The sequence below is a fragment of the Schistocerca serialis genome, chromosome 5 (assembly GCF_023864345.2).
Source record: "Schistocerca serialis cubense isolate TAMUIC-IGC-003099 chromosome 5, iqSchSeri2.2, whole genome shotgun sequence".
Classification (NCBI taxonomy): Eukaryota; Metazoa; Arthropoda; class Insecta; order Orthoptera; family Acrididae; genus Schistocerca; species Schistocerca serialis.
In genome coordinates this window covers 380,791,256-380,810,210 of record NC_064642.1, presented here as the reverse complement: position 1 = coordinate 380,810,210, position 18,955 = coordinate 380,791,256, and the positions used below count along the sequence as shown (strand labels likewise).

At 44.6% G+C, this 18,955-nt stretch overlaps 1 protein-coding gene across 1 annotated transcript in view; it reads left to right on the top strand.

Moving 5' to 3' along the window:
* LOC126481954 (protein nervous wreck) overlaps positions 1 to 18,955 on the top strand; it is a 724,156-nt gene that overhangs the window by 242,404 nt on the left and 462,797 nt on the right. The window contains exon 2 of the mRNA XM_050105913.1: positions 6,653 to 6,750. Coding sequence (XP_049961870.1) covers positions 6,653 to 6,750 — 98 coding nt within the window. The remainder of the gene's footprint in view (positions 1 to 6,652; positions 6,751 to 18,955) is intronic.

Genomic DNA, 18,955 nt, shown 5'->3' with positions numbered 1-18,955 from the left:
TTGGACAAATATATTATACTAGAACTCACATGTGATTACATTTTCACGCGATTTGGGTGCATAGATACTCAGAAATCAGTACCCTGAACAACCACCTCTGGCCGTAATAACGGCCTTGATATGCCTGGGCAATGAGCCAAACAGAGCTTGGATGGTGTTTACAGGTACAGCTGACCATGCAGCTTCAATACGATAGCCGGCTGGAGTGGCCGAGCGGTTAAAGGCGCTACAGTCTGGAACCGCACGACCGCTACGTTCGCAGATTCGAATCCTGCCTCGGGCATGGATGTGTGTGATGTCCTTAGGTTAGTTACGTTTAAGTAGTTCTAAGTTCTAGGGGACTGATGACCACAGCAGTTGAGTCCCATAGTGCTCAGAGCCATTTGAACCATTTTCAATACGATACCACAGATCATCAAGAGAAGTGACTGGCGTATTGTGACAAGACAGTTGCTCGGCCACCATTGACCAGACGTTTTCAGTTGGTGAGAGATCTGAAGTATGTGCTGGCCAGGGCAGCAGCCGAACATTTTCTGTGTCCAGAATGGCCCGTACAGGACCTGCAACATGCGGTCGTGCATTATCCTGGTGAAATGTAGGATTTCGAAGGGATCGAATGAAGGGTAGAGCCACGGGTCGTAACACATCTGAAATGCGAACAAGAGGTGACCGAGACGTGTAATCAATGGCATCCCATACCATCACGCCGGGTGATACGCCTGTATGGCGATGAGGAATACACGCTTGCAATGTGCGTTCGGTGCGATGTCGCCAAACACGGATGCGGCCAACATGATGCTGTGAACAGAACCTGGATTCATCCGAAAAATTGACACTTTGCCATTCGTGCACCCAGGTTCGTCGTTGAGTACGCCATCGCAAGCGCACCTGTTTGTGATGCAGCATCAAGGGTAACCGCAGCCATGGTCTCCGAGCTGATAGTCCATGCTGCTGCAAACGTCGTCGAACTGTTCGTGCAGATGGTTGTTGTCTTGCAAACGTCCCTATCTGTTGACTCAGGGATCGAGACGTGGTTGCACGATCCGTTACAGCCATGCGGATAAGATGCCTGTCATCTCGCCTGCTAGTGATATGAGGCCGTTGGGATCCACCACGGCGTTCCGTGTTACTCTCCTGTACCCACTGATTTCATATTCTGCTAACATTCTTTGGATCTCGACCAATGCGAGCAGCAAATTCGCGATACGATAAACCGCAATCGCGATAGGCTACAATCCGGCCTTTATCAAAGTCGGAAATTTAATGGTATGCATTTCTCCTCCTTACATGAGGCATAACAAAAACGTTTCACCAGGCAACGCCGGTCAACTGCTGTTCGTGTATGAGAAATCGGTTGGAAATTTTCCTCATGCCAGCACGTTGTAGGTGTCGCCACCGGCGCCAACCTTGTGTGACTGCTCTGAAAAGCTAATCATTTGCATATCACAGCATGTTCTTCCTGTCGGTTAAATTTCGCGTCTGTAGCACGTCATCTTCGTGGTGTAGCAATTTTAATGGCCAGTAGTGTAGTAAAATTTTATACTATTAAATAATAAACCTTAAGTGCTCTCCACAGGCTTCTAAACCGAATATTGCTCCAAGATGAATATGATCCCAAGACCGAGATGCTATTGTTGCATGTTGGTAATCATAAAATTCCTGTTGATAGGATCCACATAACAGTTTATCCTGGCAGCGTACAGATCTTAAATACTGCCGCGTGCAGTGGTCGTGAAACCGCGTCACTGATTGGGTTATGTGAACTTACTTAGATTACGTATCTCAAAGTCTTAGAAGGTTCTTCGCCAGCTAAGGGTACAGATAGTGCTTCCATCTCATGTCTTGTTTATGTTCTGTAGGTCGTGCCTCGTACCGCATTGACATACAAGCCGTCATTGTTAGTGATGACTGCAGGAATAAATTACTGCCACACAGTATCTCGGATCGAAGTACAGGGTGTCTCCTTCAAACCTTTTACATTTCAAATCCTTGGGAAAGAAACTATAGTAGATATGTATGCCCCAAATGCTAGAGCATCCGAAAGAATTTACAATCCCGCATCAGACGTGGAAACTATTATCATCAAAGTGCAGCATGACCGCCCGCATGACGTAATAATGGCGAAATCACAGCAGCGCGCGCTAGCAGTGATGCGACTTGCAGAACCAAAGTCGTCCATTACTCTGAAAGGGAATTATCGTAGGCAGTATGGAAGCGATTCACATGAAGTGAAAACAGTAAGTTTCTGGCAACTAGAAGTGTTCTGAAACATTATCGCGGAGGATGTCGTTGTATTTCGGTAAAGACATTGGGAGACATGAGACAAGAGTCTCTCAGAAGCTTACAGCTAAGTCAGTTCGGCAGGCATCTGGGCGACTTATACACCCTCAGCAGCACTGCATCTTGTAGTAAACCAGCATCTTCATATGTACGCTTACAATGTGCAAATTCTGCACCATCTGATTCCGAACGACGAAGAATGTGGAGAGCAATTTGCTACGGATATTCTGCGGAATATTAACGTGAATATCAGCTTCCTGAAAATATGTTTATTCTTAGATATGGCAACATTTCGTGTCTGGAACTTGTAATAGGTATAATGTTCCGGTTTGGGGCTCGCAACATCCGCGTGCTATCGATGAACATGTTCATGGTAGCTCTAAAGTGAATGTCTGCTATAGGCTAATGCACGTACCATCGTCCTTCTTTGCAGAAAATAGAGTGAATGGGTCAGTGTATCTGCATATGTTGCAGCAGTCTGTGTATCGTTAGATACAACTTGCAAACCCATCAGCATCTTCCAACAAGATTAACCTTCGCTCCATTTGTCAATGGCTGTTCACAAGTTCCTGGATACGAAATTTTCCAGTCGCTGGATCGGACATGGAAGAGCCACTGCCTGGCCACCCCATTCCTCCCAGCTGGAATTCGTCTTGTGAGGATACGGGAAGGACAGCGTGTATGCGACAAAAGTGGACAATGTTCCTGTATTAAGACGTCGTGTCACGAATGCAATTGCAACAGAGACACAGTAAGTACTACAGAGAACATTGCAAGAAACTGAAAACAGACTCGATACTCTTCATGCTGCAAGTGATTCTCGTGTAGAAGTATACTGATGATTATTAAATAAATTATTTTAGATGCTTTAGCATGTGGTGCAATTCCATTATCGTATCTGCTGTAGTTTTTTTTCTGGGTCTTTGAAATGCTGGAGCTTTCAAAGGGACACTATATACATTCTGCTGACACAACCATTAGCATTCTGAAATACAAGGTTCAGGAGTTTCAATTCAGTGTTAAATACGGCATTCTGTCTTCAGCATACAAAAAAAGACATTTCCAAAGTCAGTACTGAGATATTAAAATTATTCTTATAAGCGCTTGGTAATTAGTTTTTGGTGTTTTCTCGGAAGACCGGAAACAGTGGATCGCATTTACAAAGAGCGCTTTGTCTTTCGGGAGATAATTTACGTAGGTACGGGGAACCACGAAAAGCTTTGGGAAGGCGTTTAATTAGAGTTTGGAGCTACACAAAGCTGTGCACTCTCCGTGTTCCCGGATGTACAAATGACCACTCTTAACACCACAATTCAGTTAAGGCAGTAGTGGGACGCCCACAAAAGCCTCACGAGAATGGAGAGGAAGTAACTCGAGGCGCTGCGCTGAAAACGGAAACCGGCGTAGGGCGCAGTGAAGCGGAAAGCACATTTTGTGTGTTAGGACTCGCGCTGTCCAAGCTTGCGACGAATATACGACACGCGACTTGGTAACATTTTCAATTCATTGTGGCTGGACGGTAGCACTACATTAGGCTTTGTGTCTCGTGCACTGAAAATGGGAATTTGTTTTCCGTTCTGCGCAATGTAATGCAGCAACTGCTGAGCATTTTCGATGAAAATGTTTAGGTAGAGGAGGGTTGGTGAAGAGAGGAAAACCAGGAAGTGACCGGCTTCCATTACTGTGGACGGAGAAGGGCAGTAATGACGTATTCTCGTGCTTGGAGAGTCTACTAAATATTGTTCCAAAAACTCATTAAGTGCTGTTTCAAGTGTTGTAGCTATGAATATGGTATACGAACGAGCTAACACCAGGTTTTTTTCAAAACCCGTAACGGACGAGTAGTAGTTGTGCTACGAGTTGAACCAAAAACTAAGGAGCAATAGGTTGTATGAAAAACCTAAGTTTTATGAGCCGTGAAGAGATACTTCACCATAAACGTGTTTCCAAAAGTCCAGCACCTATCCAGTATTATTGTCTTCGAATGCTGAGACGTGTGTGCCAGACACTGGGGCTAGAGAGACCGAAAGGCTCAAATGGTTCAAATGGCTCTGAGCACTATGGGACTCAACTGCTGAGGTCATTAGTCCCCTAGAACTTAGAACTAGTTAAACCTAACTAACCTAAGGACATCACAAACATCCATGCCCGAGGCAGGATTCGAACCTGCGACCGTAGCGGTCTTGCGGTTCCAGACTGCAGCGCCTTTAACCGCACGGCCACTTCGGCCGGCTAGAGAGACCGAAAGATCCAATCCTTGGTTCTTACAGGACGATACTGCTCCAGTACACGTATGTAACCTAAAGGGAAACTGGTCTCTTAAGCCTTACTGGCTTTATCTTCAGAACATTCAAAAACCGTTCCGTCAATGAGTAAAACGTTAAAACTGTTGCATTAGGTATGGACAGTATTTCAAAGATGGTGCATTTTGTGGCGGTTTCGTGAAATGCAAGAATGCTAACTGAACAGTTCTCGTTACTTTCAGCTCCTCCCTCGTAGTACGTTACGCCTATCCATACATTTCGTCGATCAGAAATTTCATGATGATTCATAAATAACATCAAATAACTATATCTAAGATAAATACAACTGCAGCAGTAGCACCAAATATATTATTTACTGTGGGGTTAGATGTTATATTATTTGGTTAACGTACGACCGAAAATATATGCCATAACTATTATGCTTGACTGCTAAAGATGCGACAAGATTTATTCTGTCACACTAACTGCAACACCGACATTTTGAGTAGACTGGCAGCGCCGTCTACGTCGAACATGTACGCTGGACGGGGATGCCAACTCTTGCTTGCTATGTGTCGTGAGTGATGCCTGTATACCACGGTCGGTCAAAGCAGTAGCCGCGGACGGCAGCTTTGAGTCCCGGTCCAGCCCACCATATGAATCTATTACCTGTCTTTTCGACTAGCATGTTATTCATGAAATGATGTACGATAGGACGGGTAAATTGAACTACCAAATAATGAGACTGGTAAAGTTGTAGCACTTGAAAATAATACTTGCATATCATTCTATGTTTGAGGAACGTTTAAGAAATATAGCTCGCATTGGAGCCGTTGTTGATTTACATCACTAAAATATATTGCAGCACAAAAAACGTGAAGAGCCCTGAATAAGAAGATGAAACAAAGTGAAACTCCAAATGTTGAGAGGATATGTGACTACAGTATCGTGTCAAATTTACAAAGAATTTCCCAGTTTCAGCCCATTTGCCAGTATGACGTTGCACCTCCTCCGGCCTGTATCCATGTCCTGATTTGGTTGCCGTTGTACACTGAAGAGCCAAAGGAACTGGTACACCTGCCGCACTCCATAAATCCGTAAGAATTTGAGGGATGGAGATCTCTTCCGAATAGCACGTTGCAAAGCATTACAGATATGCTTAATAACGTTCATGTTTGGTGAGTCTGGTGGCCAGCTGAAATGTTTAAACTCAGAAGAGTGTTCCTGGAGCCACTCTATAGCAAATCTGGACGTTTTGGGTGTCGCATTGTCCTCATGGAATTGCATAAGGCCGTCGAAATGCACAATGGACATGAATGGATGCATGTGATCAGACAGAATGCTTTCGTATGTGTCACCTGTCAGAGTCGTATCTAGACGTATTAGGGGCTTCGTATCGCACCAACAGCACACGCCTTACACCATTATAGAGCCTCCACCAGCTTGAACAGGCCTCTGCTGACATGCATTGTCCATGGATTCATGAGGTTGTCTCCATACCTGTATACGTCCATCCGTTCGATACAATTTGAAAAGGGACTCTTCCGACCAGGCAACATGTTTCATCAGCAGTCCAAAGTCGGTGTCGATGGGCCCAGGCAAGGCGTAAAGCTTTGTGTCGTGCAGTGATACAGGGTACAAGAGTGGGCCTTCTGCTCCGAAAGCCCATCTCTATGATGTTTCGTTGAATGGTTCGCACGCTGACACTTGTTGATGGCCCAGCATTGAAATCTGCAGCAATCTGAGGAGGACTTGCACTTCTGTCACGTTGAACGATTCTCTTCAGTCGTCGTTGATCCCATTATTGCAGGATATTTTTCCAGCCGCAGCGATATCGGAGATTTGATGCTTTACCGGATTCCTGATATATACTATGCACTCGGCAAATTGTCGTACGGGAAAATGCCCACTTATTCTAGAGGTTTATACTTGAGTATTTCTGGTACCTCAACTGCAGATTTTTCAGCGCTCATTTAACTTTAGGACTCTGTATCTCAGAATGATCAAAAATGAACTTGTACCACTCTTGAAATAAGCCCTTCATATGATGGATGAACAATTGATGCTTTTACTGACATACTGCATTCACCCACTGACCAGTGGCTCATCTACGTTTATGCTTGTTACAGGGGACCTATGCCAAGTTCCTCACGAAGTTCCACTCGGAGCAGGTGACAAAGCTGCAAGCCAAGAACCAGCATGAGTGTGACCTGCTGGAGGACATCCGGTGAGTGATACTGATTTAAGTTTACGTCTGGTAACTGCAGAGCTGTAACAGTCACATTCTTCTTTAAATTAGCAACCAATTTATGTTCTGCACATTGCGTTAAGCAGGCACGTCTATTTCGGTTGATGTTAGGTTTCGAATGAAAGAATCAGGCCCATGAAGCTATAAAATACACTGTGCTAAACAATTAAAGGATCACGTTTTTGGAACCCCGTAATTAATTCTCATTCTGACGCAGAAGCTTGGAGTTTGACTGAAAGCTACCTACAACATTTTTCTGTACCGGCGCAAAAGCGTTGCACCCTGCGACGTCAGCTCCGACCTCAGAAGTTTCTGTGAGTTAATAATGTTGTATTGGCACTAAATTCCACCACAATTCTTCCCAACGTTACGTGGACGTGGCACGCGATGGGAGGACGTCACACCCCTCTTACGCGCATTCCACCCCTTTTTTTGACGCTTCTGCAATGAAGATCAGAAAGGCGACGTCCACCGATGAAATTACGCGCTTTCGTTATGGGTAGCCGAGGAAACATTTCAGACACACCGCTGCTCACAATCTACCGGAAAAGGGCCTGTGGGTTGGCATAAAGGGCGTCAATGAAACCACCCCTTTCCTTGGGGCGTTGATTCCCACACATCCGGCGCTCGAAAACGACAGTTCGCAGTGTGATGGGCAACAGGACGACGTTTTTGTCAACCTTTGATACTGCTGACCTCCCCAGACGTTTCAACCCTTTGGTGCTGCACCCCTGTGGAGGGCATCGTGACCACAATTTTTGCAGGTCGGAACCACTACGGACCGTTCGGAACCATTCCACGAATTTTGAACGTGATCCGAAGCAGCAGCTTATGCAGCTTATGCATTTTCAGCCCTCCTGCAGCCCATACAAGTCTGAGTAAAACGTCATAGGATCCCCCAAGATCCATCAGTTTGACAACAACCTCAGTGGCACCTGCCCACATTTACTGAGGATTTTAAAAAGTTACCTGTACTAAGATAATCTGTGACGTACTCCAAGGTGCCTACATGCTGACAACTGCTCGACATCCCTCCGATTCCAGAAGCCTGATAACAGGCACCTAGGACTGGTTCACAGGTTGCCTCAGTAGAGGTACGTTTTTAAAATTCTCAATAAAGTTGTGCGGGTGTCACCGAGAGTATCGAACTGGAGGGGGAGGGGGGCCTTAGAGGGCTTCTGTCATTTTATTCACGCACCCTCCCATGATCACGCCAGAGGAGAGCGCGAAACAGGAGGGCTGAAAACGTATAATATCCTTTTCTTATTCGTATCACATTCAAATTTCGTGTAAAGCTTATGAATGGTCCCTAGCGGTTCCACCCTGTGCATGAGAGCAAAAAATTCAGTTGCACATGCACTCCGAAGGGGTGGTGCGATCATGTTCAATGCGGATGCAATCCTTAGAGAAGGGTTGAAATGTCCGCGGATGCCAGCATTGTCAAATGTTGTTAATAATAAATACTTGTTTTGTAAATAAAACTGCCTTTTCCTGTTGCTAGTTACTTTATTTATCCCATACGCGCTTTGCCTTCTCCTGTTCTAAGGCATAATCACTGGGATCTATAACGATAGAGTTTTGTTGGTTTTAGATTATTAAATAGTTCACTTTGCGAATTTTTTTGTAAAAAAAAGTAATTACTTACGATTTGCTGATCTTCGTTTCCTCACATTTGGTCTGGAGGTCGCACTACCACTTTTATCACTGCCATATAATCACATCTTTACGTAAATATTGGAACTCCATTACGTGTTTCATCTTCTTTGGTATGTTTACCTATTTGTTGCCAACCTAACGAAGTATATGTTGGGGACTAACTTCTATTTATGATGTTTATACAGTGTGTGTGTATGAGTGAGAGAGAGAGGGGGGATAGAGCCGACGAGTTTTATTTTTTTTGTCCAACCACTCTCTAACAGCTAGTACACCCGCAGAACCCCCTCCTCCCCCTCTCCCCCCCCCCCCCCCCAAAAAAAAAGAATGGAAAAAATAAAACTCGTCGGCTCTATCCCCTCTCTCTCACACACACTCATACACATACACTGTATAAACGTCATAAATAGAAGTTAGTCTCCAACATATACTCCGTTAGGTTGGCAACAAATAGGTAAACATACCAAAGAAGATGAAACACGTAATGGAGTCGCAATATTTACGTAAAGATGTGATTATATGGCAGTGATAAAAGTGGTAGTGCGACCTCCAGACCATATGTGAGGAAACGCAGTAAGCAAATCGTAAGTAATTGCCTTTTTTACGAAACTAATCTAAAACTAACAAAGCTGTATCGTTATAGATTCCACTGATGATGCCTTAGAACAGGAGAAGGTGAAACGCGTATGGGATAAATAAAGTAACTAGCAGCAGGAAAAGGCAGTTTTATTTACAAAACAAGTATTTATAGCCGGCCGGATTGGCCGAGCGGTTAAAGGCGCTACAGTCTGGAACCGCATGACCGCTACGGTCGCAGGTTCGAATCCTGCCTCGGGCATGGATGTGTGTGATGTCCTTAGGTTAGTTAGGTTTAAGTAGTTCTAAGTTCTAGGGGACTTATGACCACAGCAGTTGAGTCCCATAGTGCTCAGAGCCATTTGAACCATTTTGAAGTATTTATATGCTTGCTGCGGAGGATGGCCACACAAACAAACTTCATGTTAATAATGTCCTCCTGTTGCCCATCAGACTGCTAACTGTCGTTTTCGAGCGTGAAATGTGTGGAAATAAACGCTCTGAGGAAAGGAGTGGTTTCTTCGACATCCTTTATGCTACTCCCCGAGGCTAATTCGTGTCGCTTCTGAGCGGAGGTATGTTTGAAATGTTTTCCTCGGCCACCGATAAGAAAACCGCGCGATTCCGCGTCGCAATTCTGATCTCCAACGCAGAGGCGTCAAACGAATGGGTTAAATGTGGGGAAGATGGTGGTGTGGGGGTGTGCTACCTTCACATTATGTGAAACGTCTGCAGTGACGTTGGTCAGAATTTTGGTGAAATTTAGTGCCAATGACCATAATTAACCCACCTTACACGACGCATGAACTTCTGTCCCATTTTTCGCATTTGTGACACCTTACTGCTTTAAGCGTCCTCGTGCTCGAGGATGACGTCGCAGGGCGCCACGCTTCAGCACCATTACAGAGGAAGTTGTTAGATGCTTTTGAGCCTAATTTCAAACTTCAACGTCGGAGTGGGAGACAATTAAGGGGTTTCGAAAAAGTGTTTCTTTAATTCTGTTGCTGAACTTATTTAAAGAAGCAAAAATATTGAAAAAATAGCAGTAATTTGGCAGTATACAATACTAAGCAGTCTCGAAATGTAATGAGTAGAATGAATAAAACTGAAGGCATGGAAGGATGTTCTGGAGTCATGTCTTGGTGCTATGAGTATATTAGGAATACGCACTCCAACCACCTATGAGAAGCAATCTCCTTGCCGTTCGTGATCATGTCATCTATAGATCAGTACAAAACTTCCTACATACAATAATCATACTTTGTATCCGAAACTTACAGCACTTTAACTTTATGAACACATTACTACGGCACTAGAAACTCACTAGGAAACACAAACACCTACTGCTCAAGAATCATTCGACCTTCAGATTATGTTTTATGCTTCATTCAATTCTTATTCAATGGTCTAAAGGGCTGGGTTTAACAGAGGAAAGTCCAACCATAGTTCCCAAAACCCATTTACACTTCTTATATAATATCAGTTATGCCATTATGACTTGGGTGAAGGGATGGTGAAATGAGAAATGCTAAGTGGTTTTGGAACAGCATCTATTGACCTTACTTTTCCGCAGTTCCTTACATAAAAAACTCAATAAACCACCATCTCCGAATTCTATTGCAGTTGCGTTTCACAACATCTACATCTACATCTACATCAACATTTATACTCCGCAAGCCACCCAACGGTGTGTGGCGGAGGGCACTTCACGTGCCACTGCCATTACCTCCCTTTCCTGTTCCAGTCGCGTATGGTTCGCGGGAAGAACGACTGCCGGAAAGCCTCCGTGCGCGCTCGAATCTCTCTAATTTTACATTCCATACCTCATCCAGAAACGCACGCTCTCGAAACCTGGACAGCAAGCTACACCGCGATGCAGAGCGCCTCTCTTGCAGATTCTGCCACTTGAGTTTGCTAAACATCTCCGTAACGCTATCACGCTTACCAAACAACCCTGTGACGAAACGCGCCGCTCTTCTTTGGATCGTCTCTATCTCCTCCGTCAACCCGACCTGGTACGGATCCCACACTGATGAACAATACTCAAGTATAGGTCGAACGAGTGTTTTGTAAGCCACCTTCTTTGTTGATGGACTACATTTTCTAAGGACTCTCCCAATGAATCTCAATCCTGGCACCCGCCTTACCAACAATTAATTTTATATGATCATTCCACTTCAAATCGTTCCGCACTCATACTCCCAGATATTTTACTAAAGTAACTGCTACCAGTGTTTGTTCCGCTATCATGTAATCATACAATAAAGAATCCTTCTTTCTATGTATTCGCAATACATTACATTTGTCTATGTTAAGGGTCAGTTGCCACTCCCTGCACCAAGTGCCTATCCGCTGCAGATCTTCCTACATTTCGCTGCAATTTTCTAATGCTGCAACCTCCCTGTATACTACAGCATCACCCGCGAAAAGCCGCATGGAACTTCCGACACTATCTACTACGTCATTTATATATGTTGTGAAAAGCAATGGTCCCATAATACTCCCCTGTGGCACGCCAGAGGTCACTTTAACGTCTGTAGACGTCTCTTCATTGAGAACAACATTCTGTGTTCTGTTTGCTAAAAACTCTTCAATCCAGCCACACAGCTGGTCTGATATTCCGTAGGCTCTTACTTTGTTTATCAGGCGACAGTGCGGAACTGTATCGAACGCCTTCCGGAAGTCAAGAAAAATAGCATCTACCTGGGAGCCTGTATCTAATATTTTCTGGGTCTCACGAACAAATAAAGTCAGTTGGGTCTCACACGATCGCTGTTTCCGGAATCCATGTTGATACCTACAGAGTAGATTCTGGGTTTCCAGAAACGACATGATACGCGAGCAAAAAACATGTTCTAAAATTCTACAACAGATCGACGTCAGTGGTATAGGTTTTGCGCATCTGCTCGACGACCCTTCTTGAAGATTGGTACTACCTGTGCTCTTTTCCAATCATTTGGAACCTTCCGTTCCTCTAGAGACTTGCGGTACACGGCTGTTAGAAGGGGGGCACATGTTAGTGAGATGACACTGAGTAAATTCTGCTGTGTTTTGAAAAAGAAGCAAATGTAGGTTGTACTCAAAATTCTTCACTCATGCGTTTCTCTGCAAGTTAAAAAGCCAGACGAAAATAATCGCTGCTTTTGTTGCGTTTTCTGCGGAATTCTTTCTATATACTAACAAAAGGAGAGGTGACAGTAGATCGTTTTGAATGGTCACCACGCAACTGTGGGCATGGAGGGGCTCCAGTTAGTTCTTTCTAGATAGTAAGCAAAGCAGAGGTGACAATAGATCTTTTTGAATTGTCACCACGAAAGGGAGGACATGGAGGGGCTCCACTTAATATTTACAAAAAATGTGAGCTTAGGCTTCAGTTCAGAATGGCATTTCCCCTCCACCGCTTGGCAATTCCCCTACAGCGCCTTCCCACAACCTCAACCACTACTGCTTTCCCCACACATGCCCTGCCAGTTCCACATCTACTGTCTATATTATTCTGGATGTACTCTTCTTTGGGGTATAGATGGTCTCCATTTAGTGTGAGGATTGTGCATTTATACTGGTGCGCCTTGATTTAATTACATCTGAGACCCAGAAACATGCGACAGTACGCAGTTTGGTAAACTGTGCTGGAGAAAATGGCAGAACAGAGGCTACTGCCGTGCTGGCTCAGCGTTTCGCCGGTGTTGGCAGCAGAACTTGATACGCTGCCAGCTGGCTCGTCTGGCTGCAGCTTGAGGACGTTGATTTGGAAAGGCAGTGGCGAAGCAGAACAGGATGCTCAAGCTGCATTGAACCATTCCTCACTGGAGCCACTGAACTCCACTGAGGACAGAGGTTTAATTTTACCTTCATTACACAGGAAGCTGTGTAGTCTGTTCACAACATCCTGAACGAAGTTTCCTAGCTCTGGAAGTGAGTCCACTTTGGGCCACGAGTGTTTGCTGACAGACCTCTGCCAACGTTGGAGGTCTGTCAACACAGAACTTGTGGGTACTGTAGCCGTTATGAAGTTATTGTTGTGCCCTGTCGCACTTGCCAGCAAGCACACGGTATGTCAGGGTTGTGTGAGGAAAAAAACGCAGCTAATGTCCTTGTTGCTGCCAGTGTGTTGGGGTTTGGTAGGCTATCTTCCACGCCCTTCCCCGCCCCCCTATCCCCTCCCCCCCTCCAAGTCACCTGAAAAGTCAGCGAGGTCGTCATGAACAAACTATATGCAAAGATGTCCTATAGTACACAGAGTATTCAGTATGCAAGTTATAAGGGACACCTACCAAGTATATTAATTACAGTGGAAATTAAAACAGTCAGAAACAATGAACACGAATTTAGAAGTTTGGTAGATTACGTTTCAGTAACAAGTAGTTAGATTAAAAGTGTGTGCCGGACCGAGACTCGAAATTGGGACTTTTGCTTTTCGCGGGAAAGTGCTCTAGCAACTGAGATACTCACGTATCACTCACGCCCCGTCCTCACAGCTTTACTTTTGAAAGTACCTCGTCTCCTACCTTCCAAACTTTCAGAAGCTCTCCTGCGAACCTAGCAGAACTAGCAGCCCTGAAAGAAAGGATATTGTGGAGACATGGCTTAGCCAAAGCCTTGGGGATGTTTCAAGAATGAAATTTTCACTCTGCAGCGGAGTGTGCGCTGATATGAAACCTCCTGGCAGATTAAATCTGTGTGCCTGACCGAGACTCGAACTTGGGACCTTTGCCTTTCGTGGGCAAGTGCTCTACCAACTGAGCTACCCAAAAACGACTCATGCCCCCTCCCCACAGCTTTACTGCTGTCAGTACCTTGTCTCCTACCTTCCAAACCAGCAAGTTTCATATCAGCGCACATTGCGCTGCAGAGTGAAAATTTCATTCTGGAAACATCCCCAAGGCTGTGGCTAAGCCATGTCTTCGCAATATTCTGTCTCTCAGGAGTGCTAGTTCTGCTAAGTTCGCAGGAGAGCTTCTGCAAAGTTTGGAAGGTAGGAGACGCGGTACAGGCAGAAGTAAAGCTGTGAGGAGGGGGCATGAGTCGTGTTTGGGTAGCTCAGTTGATAGAGCACTTGCCCGCGAAAGGCAAAGGTCCCGAATTCGAGTCTCGGTCCGGCACACAGTTTTAACCTGCCAGTAAGTTTCATATCAGCGCACACTCCGCTGCAGAGTGAAAATCTCATTCAACAAGTAATTCAGTTCACAAAAACATAGCCTACAGGTGTCATTCTCTGTTGTGTGAGAGAAAATGTCAGTGTTACAGCCATTCAAGAACTGTTAAACGAAGTGCACACGTGAAAACAAATGACAGCACGCGCTCTTGAGAGTAAGTGGAGTGATATACACAGGTGACTGAGTTAGAATGGGACAGAGTGGTTGGTAGATGTTCCACGACTTTTCAGCTCGCACAGTTTTTTCTGCTGGAACATTGATGTGTGCGTGGAACTGGTGCCTAGAGAGGGATGCACACAGTGACAAACAAAATCAGAACCACACATTGTGACCACAGCACTGCATGACCGTCATATTCAACGTATTTCCGCTAACAGAATGAATCAATTCATCTACTGCGTTGATGTTGGAACACTCAGCAAATGTGCACTTTGACGTATTATTGTCTTCTGTGGGGTGAACCAGTTGCATGTTTGCCATTGTCTTGGGCCTACCTGTCCAGAAATAGTTAACATTTGAGACTGCAGTGGGAATATGAACACTCCTTTCTATCTTCCCCCTCATCCCACTCTCTTATCTGTCCTTTGCATCACATTCACTCTTTATTTTGTACATATAACATGGTAGTCCGTGCCAATACTCACTTGTGCACCAATCTTTACTTATACATTTTTATTCTTTTAAACTTTGTGCGTAATATAAAATTTTCTTGTTGAGAGCTACTTTTTGATGCTTTTGTTTTTGTATACACATACAGTTGTAAAATGCCGAATATCTTTAGAAAAGAACATTGTACAGCTGTAAACTCCCGCTGATGTTGTATAGACTCTCTGTTTAATCTTATATCATTGAAGATGACCTGGAAAGTTGAAAGTCAGTCCATAACGAATTATTAAATAAGTATTAGCGTGGAACATCAATAATGTGTGTTTAAGTTTTCAATATCTCTATGTTCCACCATGTACCGACGGAATATTCCACAAATGTTATACGAAAAAATCCACTTGATGACATGAAATGTGCGTATGGCATCTTTTATCGGGAGGCACCTTATGGGGGGTTTTGGCTGCCTGATTCAACTCTTTTTTTATTGACGCCACTTTGGCAACCTGCGGCGCCGATGATGATGAGCACAACACACATATGCAGCCTCGAGCAGAGAAAATACGCGATCCGGACGGGAATCGAAACCGGGGCCCGTGATCTAGCGTCAGCGATGCTAACCGAAAGACAACGAACTACTGATAGTCCACTTGATGGTAGAGATCCAGTCCCCCGAAATCTGTAGTGGGAATATAAATAAAAGTGTGTTCTTACAGTTGTTTTCTTATTTCTATTGATATTCATGACAATTACTGTCAATCTATCTTAAGCTGTTCGCTTCAACTGGTGAACTATTGTGTCTTAAGGAGAAGCAGAAATAAGAGAGTAAAATCTGTCTACTCTATCTTCTTTCTTTATCTTGTCACCAATATGAAAGACCCAATATCAAACGCTGCAGCCAATGGCTCCATAAGCCACTGAAATTCGGGAATAAAGCATTTATTACCTTTCGGTTACTACCACCAGCAGACGAAAATTTACAACTCGTAAAACAGTGTTCAGCGTTAGTCTAAGCGAGACATGAGTTTATGCCCATTTAGGCTCAAGTTTATAACAACCCACACTTAACTTTATTTTACGAGCTCAAAGTTTTTATCTCAGTTTGACAGTAACCGGAAAGTCGTAATAAACGAAAACGTTAAATGATCTGAATGGCTTTGTTCGCAAAAATTCACAATGATCACAGATGTATTAACAAAACTTATTTCCTTTATTAATAAATTCCCTAATAAATTTTCTTTATTAACCCTATAGTAGGCTTGTTATAACTGTTCGACACCCACTCTGTATAGATTCCATTCTCCACTCGCACCCCCCCCCCCCCCTCCCACACACACACACAATTTTACGGCCTGCTCATTATACTCTGAGGTGACAAATGGCATGGGATAGTGATATGCACATACACAGATTGTGGTAGTGTCACGTACACGAGGTACAAAAGGGCAGTACATTGGCTGAGCTGTCAATTGTACTCAGATGATTCATGTGAAAAGATTTCCGACGTGATAATGGCTGCACTACGGGAATTAACAGACTCTGAACGTGGAGCTGGACGCATGGGACATTCCATTTCGGAAATCAGAGCCAAGGAAAGGATGTGCTGAGAATACTAAATTTCAGGCATTACCTCTGGCCACGGACCGAGAGCATCGGTGTTTGCGCAGTGCTGTCAGTGCTAGTAGAGAAGCAACACTGCGTGAAATAACGTCGGAAATCAATGTGGGACCTATGACGAACGTATCCGTTAGGACAGTGCTGCGAAATTTGGCTTTAATGGGCTGTGGCAGCAGACGGCCGACGCGAGTGCCTTTTTGCTAACAGCAAGACATCGCCTGCAGCGCCTCTCCTGGGCTCGTGACCACATCGGTTGGACTCCAGACGACTATAAAACCGCGAAATCGTCAGAAGAGCCCAGATTTCAGTTGGTAAGAGCTGATGGTAGGGTTCGAGTGCTGCGCAGACCCCACGAATCCGTGGACCTAAGTTGTCTGGAGGGTACTGTGCAAGTGCCGTTTGGGGCGTGTTTACATGGAATGGACTTGGTTCTCTGGTCAAACTGAACCCATCAGTGATGTTTATATTCGGTTATGTGGAGACTATATGCAAACCATTCATAGGCTTCATGTTCCCAGACAATGGAGGACAATGCGTCATGTCCCAGGGCTACAACTGAGTCGCTTAGATGCAAAACTGTCCATGTCCACTTTTTAAAAAAAATGAGTTGGCAACTTTGGATTGTAGAGCATGACATTTTACACATGCTTGAAATGCTATTTATGCTCAAAGCTCTCCATGTCCTATGGAAAACAGCTCACGAAAAGTGTGGTTAGATTCAAAACCGTCCATGTCCATCAGTAAGTTGGGTGCAAAACTTGCCTTGTCCCTTTTGACAAATCGCATTGAAGGCTGGGATCATGTAACTGTAATGCAAGATGGCTACCATAAGCATGTAAACATTGTACTTGCGTGGTATCTTGGTTCAAATGGCTCTGAGCACTATGGGACTTAACATCTGTGGACATCAGTCCCCTAGAACTTAGAACTACTTAAACCTAACTAACCTAAGGACATCACACACATCCATGCCCGAGGCAGGATTCGAACCTGCGACCGTAGCAGTCGCGCAGTTCCGGACTGCTCGCCTAGAACCGCTAGACCACCGCGGCCGGCGCGTGGTATCTTACAGCTGTTTATTCTGAAAGCTATGCACATTCTCAGAATGCTATAAAAAACCAAGGGGAGCCTAATTATAATTATGAAATCAACCTACCATTGTCCGTATGCAAACGTGGGAAACACTTAGGACGCACAAATTCCTGTTAATGAAAAGAAACAGGAGGGTGTTTCAAAACTCCTCGAGAAACACTATAGTGAGTCCTGGAGGGAACGTGAGTCCTTGTCGTGGTACATGACATTGCTAGGTCTAGCGGGTCAGGGGCATCAGTTGAATCAGAATGCCTAGCAGGAGAAGATGAAGACATTGTTCGAGATATAATGTATTAAGTGGATTGCAGGTCAGTTGTTACACCATGTACCTTCACAAATATTAAAAGAAATTTAAACTGAATACACAGTTTTATGTTCACCCCATATCCTCTCCTCATGTACAACTAGTCCGGTTCAAAGCTGTCGCCGGCCGCGGTGGTCTCGCGGTTCTAGGCGCGCAGTCAGGAACCGTGCGACTGCTGCGGTCGCAGGTTCGAATCCTGCCTCCGGCATGGATGTGTGTGCTGTCCTTAGGTTAGTTAGGTTTAAGTAGTTCTAAGTTGTAGGGGACTGATGACCACAGCAGTTGAGTCCCATAGTGCTCAGAGCCATTAGAACCTTTTTTTTTTTCCAAAGCTGTCCATGTCCATTTTAGTTGCATGCAAAAGTGGCCATCTGCAAAGTCAGATGCAAAACTGTGCAAGTACATTTTTATTTTGCTTCTATCTTACATGCATTGAGTTCCTGATTTTTTTTTCAATAGCCCAAATGGTTTTGTACTAATCCATACTTACGTATACAACATTCAGTGTTCAAATGGTTAAAAAAAAATGGTTCAAATGGCTCTGAGCACTATGGGACTCAACTGCTGAGGTCATTAGTCCCCTAGAACTTAGAACTAGTTAAACCTAACTAACCTAAGGACATCACAAACATCCATGCCCGAGGCAGGATTCGAACCTGCGACCGTAGCCGTCTTGCAGTTCCAGGCTGCAGCGCGTTTAACCGCACGGCCGCTTCGGCTGGCTTCAAATGGTTCAAATGGCTCTGAGCACTATGGGACTGAACATCTATGGTCATCAGTCCCCTAGAACTTAGAACTACTTAAACCTAAGTAACCTAAGGACAGCACACAACACCCAACCATCACGAGGCAGAGAAAATCCCTGACCCCGCCGGGAATCGAACCCGGGAACCCGGGCGTGGGAAGCGAGAACGCTACCACACGACCACGAGATGCAGGCAACATTCAGTGTAGGGCAGTGTGTATTTACCCAGTGAAAACAGTTTTTCCACTTTTTCTCAACACTGGTTATGGAGGACATGGACAGTTTTGCATCTAGGCGACTCAATTGTTCGGTATTTGTTTGAAGAACATTCTGGAAATTTATAGCGAATTATTTGGCCATCTAGATAGCCCGACATGAATACCGTCGAGCATTTATGCGTCATATGCGTGAGGTCCGTTTGAGCACAAAATCCTGTAA